Source organism: Salvelinus alpinus, chromosome 20, assembly GCF_045679555.1.
Source record: "Salvelinus alpinus chromosome 20, SLU_Salpinus.1, whole genome shotgun sequence".
In the NCBI taxonomy this organism is placed as follows: Eukaryota; Metazoa; Chordata; class Actinopteri; order Salmoniformes; family Salmonidae; genus Salvelinus; species Salvelinus alpinus.
In genome coordinates, this window is record NC_092105.1 from 46,916,024 (window position 1) to 46,932,250 (window position 16,227).

Below are 16,227 nucleotides of genomic sequence, written 5' to 3' on the forward strand. Positions count from 1 at the left end.
GCCACACCCCTCATTAAGTACAGGTGCTTACTTAAGCCATGGTTAAACTCTAGTGTTTGTTGGTCAGAGGGAGAGAGATAATTAGGGGATTAGTTTGCACATGTGTTACTCCAGGTTTTACAAGGTTATCCCCTTATACACCTTTTATCGCCTGCCTGTTGTGGAGGCTGACCCAGATGGAGGCCTCAACTCGTGACAATCCAAACCTTGAAATGGCTTTAGGCTGCTGAACACCACACTGTATCCAAAGTAGAAAATGTCTCACTGTTCTCATAGTTCAATTGAATGTTGTATCAGTATCATATCGACCATCGTCTGTACTGATGCATGTATGCGTAATTCAAAATTACTATGTCTTAAAACAAAGAAAAATGATTAGCAATTTTTTTGCCACTTGCCTTTTTTACCGTCAGCCATGTTGCATTCTCATGACTACACTACGTGTACAAAACATTAAGAACACATGCTCTTTCCACGATATGAATCCAGGTGAAAGTTATGATCCCTTATTGATGTCACTTGTTAAATCCACTTCAATCAGTGTAGGGGAAGGGGAGGAGACAGATTAAAGAATGATTTTTAAGCCTTGAAACATGGATTGTGCATAGCCCCAGGAAGATGTTTGGGTGTGGGGTTGCTGCGATGTTTTAGTTGGCGGGAGGTTGTTAATAATTGTTTGTCGACATGGGGGCAGGAAAAATGTTTTTGCCCTCACTAAATACGGCTGTATCGGTCTGCTAATACAGTACTAGTAAAGGCCCAGTGCACTACTTAGTGCTATTTTTGTATTATTATTATTGGGGTTTTTTGGGGGGGGGGGTGCAGCACCCTCAACACACCTACTTCCCGCTGATATAGGATTGTCCATTCAGAGGGTGAAAGGGCAAGAAAAAATATTTAAGTGCCTTAGAATGGGTTATGTAGTGCCAGGCGCACCGGTTTGTATCAAGCACTGCAACGCTGGTGGGTATTCACGCACAACAGTTTCCCGTGTTTATCAAGAATGGTCCACTACCCAAAGGACATCTAGCCAACTTGACACAACTGTGGGAGGCATTGGAGTCAACATGGGCCAGCATCCCTTTGGAATGCTTTCGACACCTTGAAGAGTCCTTTTTACCATCAGGCCTTTTGCATTCTCATGACTACCTGTACCTTTCGAAAGTTCTGTATTAAATCTTTTACTTAGACTGGATCCTGGTCAAGTCTCCTCTTTTACCTTTTCAATGTCATCTTGCCATTGCAATTTTTTTTAACTGCTCTATTTATTATCTTGGTCGAAATCTCCTGTCTTTTCAAGAAAAAGGCTTTTAATGTGAGAGGCCCTCGGTTCGCTTCCACGCAGTTAAAAAACATTTTGTTGAGTTGGTAGCCTTGAATATGCAATATGAATGAAGGTAGCAGAATGTCATGAAGGGCTTGAACTTATTACTTGATCTCAGTTATATAATTGAGCAATTATGTAGTTTAGTTTCAGAGAACGTGCTGATCATTCCAAAAAAAATTGGGGATGTCAAGAGTGATGTTGAGTGCACTGCACATTGCTGACTGTGTGAGCTGGTAGGGGGCAGAGATGCTGTAGAAATGTGACTTTAGACTTAAGATCCTTACAGAAGACAGTGGTCCTTTTGGAGGGTACTGTGTTAGCTGATGAGTTGCTACCGGTGACAAAGATGAACTGGCTGGTTGCATCACAGTGACCACTAATTCACTGCTTATTACATTGCATAATTTAATCTAATGAGTTAAGCTCTCCTTATGTAATATTCATAAGAGCTGGAGGATGGGAGGAAGGCTGAATATTCATACATAGCAGTAAACATAAGCAGAAACTTGAACACAGACAATATTATTTTTTGTCTGAAAGACAATTGTGTCAACCAGAAGTGTATCATGCTGGTTCTGCTAAAAAATAAAATCACATTGTCCATTTCAGCACTGTTCCTGAAAGTATGGTGGACGAACAACTGGGCTAGTGCAGGCACAGTGTAGCTTAGCTTGACTTGACTCGGTTCTGAATCAACACATGTAGTTATGACTCAGTGGTACCATTTTAATTCAGTAGAAAATGTCGCCCTTTAATCCAGCTGTCACGACAACTTGTCTCAGAAGTCATGACACAGAGCACCCTGAGAGATTGGCCCAAAAAAAGCCCATGCACAAACTATAACAAGTTCTCAACCCATACAGAGTGAATTACTCTCACTACAGTTGCTTCGAAACATTTTGTCTTCTCCCTGAATACTTCAAATTCAAGAGGATAGCGCCATGGTAACTGCCTCTAGTCTATTGACGCACTGGTGATTCAATCTACGTAACATAATATAAAAAAATCCCCATCAAAATCTGTCGGTCTAAGCTAGAGATATCTGTTTTTTGCATGGGCTGCGTCTCAGTCCACGTATCCGCCTGTCACCCTTCCGCATCTACGGTGGAAGTGGAAGAGGTACAGCGCTGTTTGTCAGACCAGGACACATCCCGAAGTAGCATCCAAACAGTTTGGCCTAAAAACTAATGGGACTCTCATGAACACAATTTATTTTGATTTAACCTTGATTTAACTAGGCTAGTCAGTTAAGAACAAATTCTTATTTGCAATGACAGCCTACCCCGGCCAAACCCGGACAACGCTGGGCCAATTGTGCGCCGCCCTACATTTACTTTGTTTACAAACATTGGGTTAAACCAAGGTTATATTTAGGGGTTTTAGTTCAATAAGTTAAATTCTTGAAGAGTCAATGGGTATATATCATTAATTTACACGTCCAAAAATTGATGTAGCAACTAAGGATTCTAGCTTTTTATTTATCTAGGCAAGTCAGTTATGAACAAATTCTTATTTTCAATGACGGCCTAGTGTGGGTTAACTGCCTTGTTCAGGGGCAGAATGACAGATTTTTACCTTGTCAGCTCTGGGATTCGATCTTGCAAACTTTGCGGTTACTAGTTCAACGCGCTAACCGCTAGGCTACCTGCCGCCCCACTACCTGCTGCTTTTACTCTCATCAGATTCAAAAACCTGAAAAACAGGTTAAGAAACAGACTCTATGTCTGTTTCCATAAGGAAACTGCAGTAATTTCTTGTTCTTTCCAGACCCTATAAAGTATTTCAGCTTAGAGTAAACCCAGTGAACTCCCTGGCTTCGGCCCAAATGGCACCCTAAATGGCACCGCCCTGGTCAAAAGTAGTGCACTACATAAGGAATAGGGGGACATTTGAGATGCAAACACTCTCTGGTGAACTTGAAAGTCTATGCCAGTTCTGGCGTAAATTGCCCCTGATTCTTGCGTCTGTCTCATCCAGCAGCTGATTGCAATCTAGATTCCGGCACTGCATCGACAGAGCATTTACGACGATCAATATCTTGATAAGCGTCTATTTACTAATGAAAAAAAATGGGTTGAGAAGGGCTGATACAATTACAAAGGAATGAGTAAGTGCTTCCGCTTGTGATTGTTGACTTAACTGTGTGAGTATGTGTGTATCTGTGTCTTCTTCTGCGAGTGTGCCTGTTTTTGTGTGTCTGTGCGTCGGAGAGAGAGAGAGAGAGAGAGCGAGAGAGAGAGAAAGAGTCACTCACCTCATCCAGACAGCGTTCATACTGCCTCCTCTGGTTGTCGTTCTCCTTTGTCAAGGCAGAGTTCTCCACCTGTAATATCAAACACCTCCAGATAAACTGAATATGTACACACAAAAACACTTTCACGTGTCCATATAAATATATTCTAAATATCAATCTTTAAACAATTACAGATAAATATACCACTTGTATACACATCAGCTCTTGACTGAGCTGAAGGTAACTCTTATACTCTTAGACTTGTTTGTTATTTCTCAAACTTGAAAGGGTTCCTCAGCTGTCCCCGTGGTAGAACCCTTTGAAGAACCCTTTTGGTTCACAACACAATCTGTACATCACCTCTTTGCTTACTATTCTACAATCTCTTTCTCACTGGAGTGATATGTCAATAAGGGCCTTATGAGGCCTATCCGCCAAGGTATACACAGTCAGTGGATAATGCTATAAATCTGTGGTATCTCAATCCCATCCCTAAGAGCCACCAGGTCTCCTGGAGGTGTCCCAGGTGGAATGAAATTACTGGTAGAAGGTTTCCAATCAGGAACGGATCCATTCCATGAATACAGAAGCGAGCAAGGTGGCTTTCTATTGTAATTATTAGTTCAGTTGTAAGGCCTGGGTGTCGGAGTGGAAGTCAAGCGCAGGCAACAGCAGGTGCAATAACCAAATGTTCTTTAATGAACATGAAGAAAACTAGGCCACCCAACTAACACACTGGGTGACCACTTAAACAACCCCAGACACGGGGAATACGAAAACAGTACAGCAAACACGATGCACGAAACAAACACCACCACTTACAAACAAACAATCCCGCACAAAGAAACGTGTATGCCGGCTGATTAAATAAGCCCAACTAATTAACCCTCATACAAAACAGGTGCGCCCAATAAACACATAGGGAGGGGGAGAAAAGGATCAGTGGCAGCTAATAGGCCGGTGACGACGACCGCCGAACGCCACCCGAACGGGAAGGAGAGCCTGCCTCGGTCGAAGTCGTGACAGTACCCCCCCTTTGACGCGCGGCTCCCGCAGCGCGCCGACACCGGCCTCGAGGTCGACCCGGAGGACGAGGTGCAGGGCGATCCGGATGGAGGCGATGGAAATCCCTCAGCATAGACGGATCCAAAATGTCCCCCACCGGTACCCAGCACCTCTCCTCCGGACCGTACCCCTCCCAGTCCACGAGGTACTGCAGGCCCCTCACCCGGCGTCTCGAGTCCAGAATGGCCCGTATCGTGTACGCCGGGGACCCCTCGATGTCCAGAGGGGGAGGAGGGACCTCCGGTACCTCACCGTCCTGCAGGGGACCAGCTACCACCGGCCTGAGGAGAGACACATGAAACGAGGGGTTAATACGATAATAGGAAGGGAGTTGTAATCGATAACACACCTCGTTTATTCTCCTCAGGACTTTGAAGGGCCCTACACACTGCGGACCCAGCTTCCGGCAGGGCAAGCGGAGGGGCAGGTTTCGGGTCGAGAGCCAGACCCTGTCCCCCGGTACAAACACGGGGGCCTCACTGCGGTGGCGGTCAGCACTCCTCTTCTGCCGTCCACTAGCTTGTTGAAGTGATTCCTGGACGGCTCTCCATGTCTCCTTGGAGCGCTGCACCCATTCCTCCACCGCAGGAGCCTCGGTCTGGCTCGGATGCCATGGTGCCAGGACCGGCTGGTACCCCAATACACACTGAAAGGGGGACATGTTAGTAGAGGAGTGGCGTAGTGAGTTCTGGGCCATTTCGGCCCAGGGAATGTATCTCGCCCACTCCCCTGGCCGGTCCTGACAATACGACCGCAGAAACCTACCCACCTCCTGGTTCACTCTCTCCACCTGCCCATTACTCTCAGGGTGATAACCGGAGGTAAGGCTGACCGAGACCCCCAACCGCTCCATAAACGCCCTCCATACTCGGGACGTGAATTGGGGACCCCGATCAGAAACAATGTCCTCCGGCACCCCGTAGTGCCGGAAGACGTGGGTGAATAATGCCTCCGCAGTCTGTAGGGCTGTAGGAATACCGGGCAACGGGAGGAGACGACAGGACTTCGAGAACCGATCCACAATCACCAGTACCGTAGTGTTCCCCTGAGACGGGGGAAGATCGGTCAGAAAATCTACGGACAGGTGCGACCAAGGCCGTTGTGGAACGGGGAGGGGTTGTAACTTCCCTCTAGGAAGGTGCCTAGGAGCCTTACTCTGGGCGCATACCGAACAGGAGGAAACATAAACCCTAACGTCTCTTGCCAAGGTAGGCCACCAATACCTTCCCCGAAGGCTCCCCACTGTCCTCTTCACCCCAGGGTGACCCGAGGAGGGTAGAACATGAGCCCACCGAATCAATTTGTCCCGGACACCAAGCGGCACGTACTTCCGCCCCACCGGACACTGAGGAGGAGCGGGTTCCGCCCGTAACGCCCGCTCGATGTCCGAGTCCACTTCCCACACCACTGGTGCTATCAGCCTAGAGGCGGGAAGGATGGGAGTGGGTTCGGTGGGCCGATCGTCCGAGTCGTAAAAACGGGACAGTGCATCCGCCTTTACGTTCTGGGAGCCCGGTCTATACGTTAAGGTAAACTGGAATCGGGTAAAGAACATGGCCCACCTTGCTTGACGTGGATTCAGTCTCCTGGCTGCCCGAATATACTCCAGATTCTGGTGGTCGGTCCAGATGAGAAAAGGGTGCTTAGCCCCCTCAAGCCAGTGTCTCCACACCTTCAGGGCACTGACCACTGCTAACAACTCCCGGTCCCCCACATCATAGTTACGCTCCGCTGGGCTGAGCTTCTTCGAGAAGAAAGCACAGGGGTGGAGTTTTGGTGGCGTACCAGAGCGCTGTGATAGCACGGCACCTACCCCAGCCTCGAACGCGTCCACCTCCACTATGAATGCTAGAGAGGGATCCGGATGTGCCAACACGGGCGCATCCGTGAACAGCGCCTTCAACCTGTTGAAAGCTCCGTCCGCTTTTGCTGACCACTGCAAACGCACCGGACCCCCCTTTAGCAGTGAGGTAATAGGAGCTGCCACCTGGCCAAAACCCCGGATAAACCTCCGGTAGTAGTTGGCAAAACCCAAAAACCGCTGCACTTCTTTTACCGTGGTCGGAGTCGGCCAATTACGCACGGCCTTAATGCGGTCACTCCCTACCACCACGCCCGAGGTGGAAATGCGATAACCCAGAAAAGAGACGGCTCGTTTGGAGAACACACACTTCTCAGCCTTGACATATAGGTCATGCTCCAGTAGTCTACCAAGCACCTTGCGCACCAGAGACACATGCGCGGCGTAAGTGGCTGAGTAGATCAGAATGTCATCGATATAAACAACCACTCCCTGCCCGTGCAGGTCCCTGAGAATATCGTCTACAAAGGATTGGAAAACGGCTGGAGCATTCTTTAACCCATACGGCATGACGCAGTACTCATAATGGCCCGATGTGGTACTAAATGCGGTTTTCCACTCGTCTCCTTTCCGAATACGCACCAGACTATACGCGCTCCTGAGATCCAATTTTGTGAAGAACTGCGCTCCGTGAAATGATTCCATTGCCGTAGCAATGAGAGGTAGTGGGTAACTAAACCCCACTGTGATGGCATTTAGACCTCTATAATCAATACACGGACGCAAACCTCCCTCCTTTTTCTTCACAAAAAAGAAACTCGAGGAGGCGGGTGAGATGGAGGACCGAATGTACCCCTGTCCCAGAGACTCAGTGACATATGTCTCCATAGCCACCGTCTCCTCTTGGGACAATGGGTACACGTGACTCTTGGGAAGCGCAGCGTCTACCTGGAGATCTATCGCACAATCCCTTCCCGGTCGATAAGGTGGTAATTTAGTCGCTTTCTTTTTACTGAAAGCGATTGCCAAATCGGCATACTCGGGGGGAATGCGCACCGTGGAACCCTGGTCTGGACTTTCCACCGACGTGGCACCGATGGAAACTCCCAAACACCTTCCAGAACACTCCTTTGACCACCCCTGGAGAACCCCCTGTTTCCACGAAATTTTAGGATTGTGCCGGGCCAGCCAGGGAATCCCTAGTACCACCGGAAACGCAGGCGAATCAATAATATAAAAGCTAATACGCTCCTTATGATTCCCCTGCGTCACCATGTCCAGGGGAACCGTGGTCTCCCTGACCACCCCTGACCCTAATGGCCGGCTATCTAGGGAGTGCACGGGAAAGGGAGAATCTATCGGCACAAGCGGAACCCTTAACCTAAGAGCGAGTCCGCGATCCATAAAGTTCCCAGCTGCGCCTGAATCGACTAGCGCCCTATGCTGGGAAGAGGGGAAAAATTTAAGGGAAAAAATCAAGACAAACATGTGACTAACAGGGGGTTCTGGGTGAGTTTGGTGCTGACTCACCTGGGGTGATCGAGAAGTGTTCCGCCTGCCATCTCGACTCCCAGACGGACCCCCCCAGCACCGATCGGCCGTGTGTCCTCTCCGACCACAGCTGGTGCAGGGAGAGCCTCCTCCTCCGGTACCCCTCTGCCCAGCCCCTCCCACCTCCATCGGAATAGGAGCGGAGGGGCTGGGTGGTGGAACGTACAGGACCCTCTCAGAACGCCCGCGGGCAGCCAGCAGATTGTCCAGACGGATAGACATGTCAATCAGCTCATCCAGGGAAAGAGCGGTGTCCCGACATGCTAGCTCCCTGCGGACGTCCTCCCGGAGACTACACCGGTAGTGATCAATAAGGGCCCTGTCGTTCCACCCAGATCCTGCAGCCAGGGTCCGGAACTCCAGCGCGTAATCCTGGGCGCTCCTCTTCTCCTGCCTAAGGTGGAACAGTCGTTCTCCCGCCGCTCGGCCCTCTGGAGGATGGTCAAATACGGCCCGAAAACGGCGGGTGAACTCTGGGTAGTGCTCCTTCGCTGAGTCTGGGCCATTCCAGACTGCGTTTGCCCACTCCAGAGCACGACCCGTGAGGCAGGAGATGAGGACACTTACCCTCTCCGCTCCCGAGGGAGTGGGTCTTATGGTGGCAAGGTACAGCTCCAGTTTGAGTAGGAACCCCTGGCACCCCGCCGCCGATCCATCATAATCCCTCGGGAGTGTCAGATGGAGAGCGCTGGAGCCGAGGGATGGAGAGTCCTGGGCTGGAGGAGCCGAAGGTGGAGAGAGGAAACCACTCCTCTCCCATCGATCCATACGTTCCATTATTGACTCCATCGCGGATCCAATACGGTGGATAACCGTGGTGTGATGGAACACCTGTTCCTCCATCGATGGGAGAGGGTTGGCCGCTGCTCCTGCTGACTCCATATTATAGGTGCGGGATTCTGTAAGGCCTGGGTGTCGGAGTGGAAGTCAAGCGCAGGCAACAGCAGGTGCAATAACCAAATGTTCTTTAATGAACATGAAGAAAACTAGGCCACCCAACTAACACACTGGGTGACCACTTAAACAACCCCAGACACGGGGAATACGAAAACAGTACAGCAAACACGATGCACGAAACAAACACCACCACTTACAAACAAACAATCCCGCACAAAGAAACGTGTATGCCGGCTGATTAAATAAGCCCAACTAATTAACCCTCATACAAAACAGGTGCGCCCAATAAACACATAGGGAGGGGGAGAAAAGGATCAGTGGCAGCTAATAGGCCGGTGACGACGACCGCCGAACGCCACCCGAACGGGAAGGAGAGCCTGCCTCGGTCGAAGTCGTGACATCAGTAAATCTCTCAAGGGATAGCTAAGATATTATACTAGCCAAGAGACTCGGGGATGCTACTTAGTAAATGTTATAGACAACTGCTGGAAATGGTTTGTTTGATGCTCAGCTGTTGCTGAAAGTCACAGGAACATTTTATAAGGTATAGAAGCATCTCACAATGATTTAAAAAAACAAACAGTTTTATTAACCTCTCATGTATAACATGTTTTTTAATTAGGATGCCATCACTGTTTTTATGTGTTATAAATGTGTGTGCATGCCTGCCTGTGTGGGTGTGTGTGTATTCGTGCATCACATTTTTACCCTACCCACAGCTCTTCATGCGTTCATTAGCACGAATGCTATGTAAATATGAGTGTGTTCAAATGTGAGTCATCTAAACTTAGATGAATTAACTTAAAAAAAAAGACAAATAATTAAATCGATTGACATGCGGAAAGCAGAGTATCAAAACCAGATATCCGTGACGCTTCTTTGCCTCCTCAGCAAGCAAATGAGAAACAAATTACTTTTTGGTTGAGGTGGTGAAGAGAATCAAATGAGAGGCTTCTCTAGACAGTGAGCACAGTGGACTGGATCTGTGTTCATTTGTTTATTGACTTACTTCAGTTTGCAGCAAATTGTTCATGGCGGATTACAGGGAAGCCCCCAACTGTTTTCACTGACATTGGTACCATTGGAAAGAAAACACTTTAAAGTTGATAGAAATGTTGAAAAATGTAGGAGACTATAACACAATAGATATGGTAGGAGAAAATCCAAAGAAAAACCTGGCGGTGGTAGGCCTGATCACCGATGACGATGAGACAGCCTACAAGGAGGAGTTCAGTGATCTGGCGGTGGGGTGCCAGGACAACAACCTTTCACTTAAAGTCAGCAAAACAAAGGAGCTGATTGTGAAATGGAGGGCAGAGCATACTCCCATCCACATCAACGGGGCTGTCGTGGAGCAGGTTGAGAGCTTCAAGTGTCCACATCACTAAGAAATGAATGGTCCACACCCACCAACACAGTCGTGAAGAAAGCACGACAATACCTCTTCCTTATCAGGAGGCTGAAAAGAGTTAGCATGGACCCTTAGATCAATAAATAAATAAAACAAAGTTATACAGCTGCACCATTGAGAGCATATTTTCTGGCTGCATCACCTCTTGGTGTGGCAAGTGCTTGGCATCCAACCGCAAGGCGCTATAGAGGGGAGTGCGTATGGCCCAGTACATCACTGGGGCTGAGCTCCCTGCCATCCAGGACCTATATACCAGGCGGTGTCAGAGGAAGGCACAACAAATTGCTCTGTCAATCACCACATTCTTATTGGCAGACTCGACAGCCTTGGTCCCCCTCTTCAAAGGGGGTGACACTCTAGACCCAAACTGCTACAGACCTATATCTATCCTACCCTGTCTTTCTAAGGTCTTCGAAAGCCAAGTTAACAAACAGATTACCGACCATTCCGAATCCCACCGTACCTTCTCCGCTATGCAATCTGGTTTCAGAGTGGGTCATGGGTGCACCTCAGCCACGCTCAAGGTCCTAAACGACATCATAACCGTCATCGATAAGAGACATTACTGTGCAGCCGTATTCATCGACCTGGCCAAGGCTTTCGACTCTGTCAATCACCACATTCTTATTGGCAGACTCGACAGCCTTGGTTTCTCAAATGATTGCCTTGCCTGGTTTACCAACTACTTCTCTGATAGAGTTCAGTGTGTCAAATCGGAGGGCCTGTTGTCCGGACCTCTGACAGTCTCTATGGGGGTGCCACAGGGTTCAATCTTCAGGCTGACTCTCTTCTCTGGATACATCAATGATGTTGCTCTTGCTGCTGGTGATTCTCTGATCCACCTCTACGCAGACGACACCATTCTGTATACTTCTGGCCCCTCTTTGGACACTGTGTTAACTAACCTCCAGACGAGCTTTAATGCCATACCACTCTCCTTCCGTGGCCTCCAACTGCTCTTAAACACAAGTAAAACTAAATGCATGCTTTTCAACCGATCACTGCCCGCACCTGCTCGCCCGTCCAGCATCACTACTCTGGACGGCTCTGACTTAGAATACGTGGACAACTACAAATACCTAGGTGTCTGGTTAGACTGTAAACTCTCCTTCCTGACTCACATTAAGCATCTCCAATCCAAAATTAAATCTAGAATCGGCTTCCTATATCGCAACAAAGCATCCTTCACTCATGCTGCCAAACATACCCTACTGTATTTATTTATTTATGTATTTATTTTGCTCCTTTGCACCCCATTATTTCTATTTCTACTTTGCACATTCTTCCACTGCAAATCTACCATTCCAGTGTTTTACTTGCTATATTGTATCTACCTCGCCACCATGGCCTTTTTTTTTGCCTTTACCTCCCTTATCTCACCTCATTTGCTCACATTGTATATAGACTTATTTTTCTATTGTATTATTGACTGTATGTTTTGTTTATTCCATGTGTAACTCTGTGTTGTTGTATGTGTCGAATTGCTATGCTTTATCTTGGCCAAGTCGCAGTTGCAAATGAGAACTTGTTCTCAACTAGCCTACCTTGGTTAAATAAAGGTGAAATAAAAAAATAAAAAAATACATTTTAAAAAGACTTCAGCCTCCCAAGTCATAGACTGTTCTCTCTGCTACCACGCGGAAAGCTACCTCGATTGCCTCGTACCCCTGCAGATAGATTTGGTACTGGTACCTCGTATATATAACCAAGTCATCGTTACTCATTGTGATTTTATTCCTGGTGTTATTATTTCTCTATTATTTCTCTATTATTTCTCTCTGCATTATTGTGAAGGCCTCTGTAAGTAAGGATTTCACTGTCAGCCTACACCTGTTGTTTACGAAGCATGTGACAAATTCAATTTGATTAGATTTTTTAATGTTTCACAGCTGGAAAACTCGGGAAGTAGTTTGAAATTAAACGAGAAAATGTATAATGTCAATGATTGTCAGACTAAACGTTTATTTACAAATATAATTAAAAGGGAAAGCAGAAACCAAAATATATGAGTCAAAATATAAAATATGCAATGGCGTCTACAGAGGCAGACAAGGTATTCAATGTAATTTAATAAGAAGCCAGTTTAAGGAAGTAATGGTCATGCTTGCATGCTAAATTAAATGTGGACGTATTCCTCCTGATTCCAAATACATTTAATTGTAATACAATTAAAACTATGAAGGCTACTGCTGAGTTAGATGACAATGTTTTCATTAATCCAGTCTAATTAATGGGGATGGATATAATAGTCCATTACTCCTGCTGATCCATTGACCATCTGGATGGGGTATAGGTGTGAATGTGAATGTGATAGCCCTGAATCACATTCACATTCACATGGGGTGGGGCAAAGTTACTAAATCCTCCCTGTACGAACGGTTAAAGCAAAGGTAGATCACAAAAAACTTGAAGTTGTACTATTTCTCCTCATCGTATGTGTTTTACGCAGTGCATGAATCCCTAACTTTTCCTTTTTCATGAAAAAACTGGTAAAAATTGATTTAATTTAGTCACATGTGAGTACCAGTCAAATGTTTGAACACACCTACTAATTCAAGGGTTTTTCTTTTTTTGTGGCTATTTTCTAAATTGTAGAATAATAGTGTAGACATGAAAACTATGAAATAACACTTATGGAATCATGTAGTAACCAAAAGTGTTAAACAAATCAAAATATATTTTACATTTGAGATTCTTCAAAGTAGTCACCCTTTGCCTTGATGACAGCTTTGCACACTCTTGACTTAGTGCACACAAAATGTACTTTTTCGCCTTTACCGAATAAAAATCTAAAGTTTTGTTAAATAACAAATTAGCCTACTCTGGTCTTGGCACGTGTGCTCTAGCCAACAGCTCACAGATACAGTGAGATTTTTATGGGTAAAATGCAATAATATTTTCTTTGTCAAATGGCAGTCAAGCATCAATCATCATGTCACCAGAATAACACCCTCTATTTTACTGGAAAGGAGCATGAAGATCACCCTGCACTTTCAACACCCTGTGAAGTTCATTGTAATTTATTTAATCTGTAGCCTAATAAACTGCAAGGTTTCCCAAATCGCAGTGGGAGGACCACACCACATATCATCGTGTGACTTAAAGTTTACTTCGACATGATGGTAATTATATAATTACCGCCATTTCGATCATAATTAATTTTACCGACACACAAAGATCCCACCATGTCGAACGAACAAATGATCCGTCTGCATTGATAAATTGTACCAAAACCTCCTGTTTCCATCACAGCTGTCGTGATGTATGACTTAAAAACTGTGGATGGAAACGTGGTTACTGACAGTCACTCAATTTGCCCATGTCAGCTAACATGTTTTAGATTGCTACTGTAGGTAAGTTAGCCTAGCCAGCTAACTAAACCTTGTAGTAAACATCACCAAATTACCGACCGGCACACAGGGCATGTGCCCAGGGGTCCTGAACTCCAGGGGACCCTATTGATTTTCTTAGTCACTCTCACTCAGATATAATTTGAACATGGCATAAATCATGGGAAAATGTGTACACTGCAGGAGATTTGCTTTAAAACGGCTCAAGTTTATCTCCACCTCATGGCAAAATTGCAATATTCCCTTTGAAACTGCAAACATTTCTCTCCACCCAAAAGCAAAATGAGGAGAATTGCATGAAATTCGTCTTAAAACTGCAACATTTTCTCCGCTCCGTGGCAAAATGTGAACAATTACAGGAAATTAAGTTGAATAACACTGCAAAACAATTATCCACTGCCAAGAGTGGGGGTCCTAAAATGCCCACAAAGTTACCAAATCTCGCTTAGGGCCCCCAAAATATTACTGATCTGGGATTTGCAGACAGTTTGTACCTCATATTAGCTTTCTGTAGAGCAGGTGTGAATGAGGAATATATTCAAAGGAACAGTGGCTTCAAATGTTAACTACCAGTTCGTTACTGAATTATCACATACTGGATATGACTAAGTACTGTCAAGTCAGACCCATTCCTCTCAGCATGAATATACTCTGGCCTTTTCACATAGAAAATACTGAAATGGACACAAAGAATATAATATAATGAATAGAATCACTGTCATCTTTTCTTTTCTTCTTTCTGCATTAACCTGGGACTATGTATTCAATCAGCTCTTAGCTCATAATGGAATCAGCCAGACTAAAGTACGATTGACGGTCTAAGGAATGATACCTGGCAGCTTCAACAGACAGAATGAATGTGTATAGTTATCAAAGTGTTTCTGACAGGCCAGATACTATCCCCTTCGGTACGGTGCCCACTGCACTACGGTATCCTCATATAACCTTTGGAGAACTTCAAATGTTCTCTTTATGGGCCATATTCAGACTAAAGATACACACATGTCCAGTATACGGGCAGGCTTTTGCTCCACACAAGCAGTAACACACCTGGTTCAACTAATCGAAGCTTGACCAATCGGCTTTAATTAGTAGAATCAAGTGCATTTCTACTTGGTTGGAGAGAAAGCCTCCAAGATTGTCCGTCTCTGACCTACATACAGTACAAGTAACAACATTGTTACTGGCACTTTATCTACTCTTAATTTATGCTTATATCATGATCCTAATGATATAATAAAATGAGCCAATGTGAGTGGGCTTCAAATTCCTGACCAACTTCGAATATAACCAAGTGTGACATTACAGCAAAACATTTATATTGGTAATTAACCCTATGAAGTCTCCATAAGAGAGGATGGAGAGAGGTAGTAAGGGGAAAATAGACTCTCCTGTGCCTGAGCTTACCTCAAGGGCCCGCAGACGCTCTAGAATGGGCTTAGTCTCGTCGTAGTCCTCCTCGTGTCCACTACTGACGGCTCCTGGAGAGTTGGGCCTCCTTTCTTTCGAGGGGGGCAGTGGGCCCTCCAGACTGTCCTGCTGTTTCCACATCTCCTCCAGGAGTTTGTCCTAAACCATAGAAAGAGGGGTTGCAGGGAGCCACAAAGTTGCTGAAACTATTTTTGTCATGCATTGCCTATTGGAACTAAGGGGTTATTTGCCTCGTTTATTTTCTCCAACATACAAGATACTGTACATGTACACAAAGTATTAATAGAAAGATATAGAATTTGGCGTACAGTATGGATTTTATTTCATCATATACAGAAGGTGAACTGCTGTTCTGTATCTGCGGTTTGCTGTATAGGGATGTAGCTACAAGAACTGTGAAGGAAATGAAGACTTCCAATTCATAGTATTTTGACTCCTTCTAAGAAGAGCAATCACGGGATTTGTTTGATGTTATATTTGCTATTTTGTAGCTGCCTCTTCACAATTATAGTTGGTTTTATAGCCACCACTAACACAGTAGGCTACTTCTTATTTTGCTGGCTGCTCATTTCACCATTTTGCCCACCATAACTCATAAGGCTTGTCCTTGGTTGACCCCCCCAATGTTTATTGATTGACGCATAAACAACTTGTCATTAGTTATCTGTAACATTATGAAATACGGAAGGAAGTCTCCTTCCTTCCATGAAGTATTGTGAACTAACTTTAAAAGCTCTGATGATTAAAAATGCATTTTAATTATGAGGCTTATTGGCATTTGTACTACGCCGTGTTAGTATTTATGTCAAACACTTTTACCCCCGCTACTTACAAAAATCATTTGCATACCACACGTTTTCGAGATATGGAGTGATCGAAAAGGCGTGTGAGGGCGTAGTGTACTGTCGAGTCTACAAAACATCGTGGCTGCAAATCGATTTAGTGTTCATCGCATTGCAACTTTCTCAAAACCAAACAACCATCCAGTAAACAATTAGTAAGGTCTCCAGTGACACATACTTCCCTCATAATTACTTATACATGCATAAGTGTGTCTTAAAATCCAGCCACTTTCCCATTAATTCTGATTAACAATATGTTACAGGTACTTAAAACCTGAATTGTGGCCAAAGACCCCACAATGTGTTACAGGAAAAACAA

The 16,227-nt window shown here is 45.5% G+C and overlaps 1 protein-coding gene across 1 annotated transcript in view; it reads right to left on the minus strand.

Moving 5' to 3' along the window:
* The window catches only part of LOC139547010 (nck-associated protein 5-like), an 88,957-nt gene that overhangs the window by 69,596 nt on the left and 3,134 nt on the right, over positions 1 to 16,227 (minus strand). Inside the window, exons 3-4 of the mRNA XM_071356042.1 lie at positions 15,043 to 15,204; positions 3,582 to 3,650 (exon numbers count right to left, since the gene is read on the minus strand). Coding sequence (XP_071212143.1) covers positions 3,582 to 3,650; positions 15,043 to 15,204 — 231 coding nt within the window. The remainder of the gene's footprint in view (positions 1 to 3,581; positions 3,651 to 15,042; positions 15,205 to 16,227) is intronic.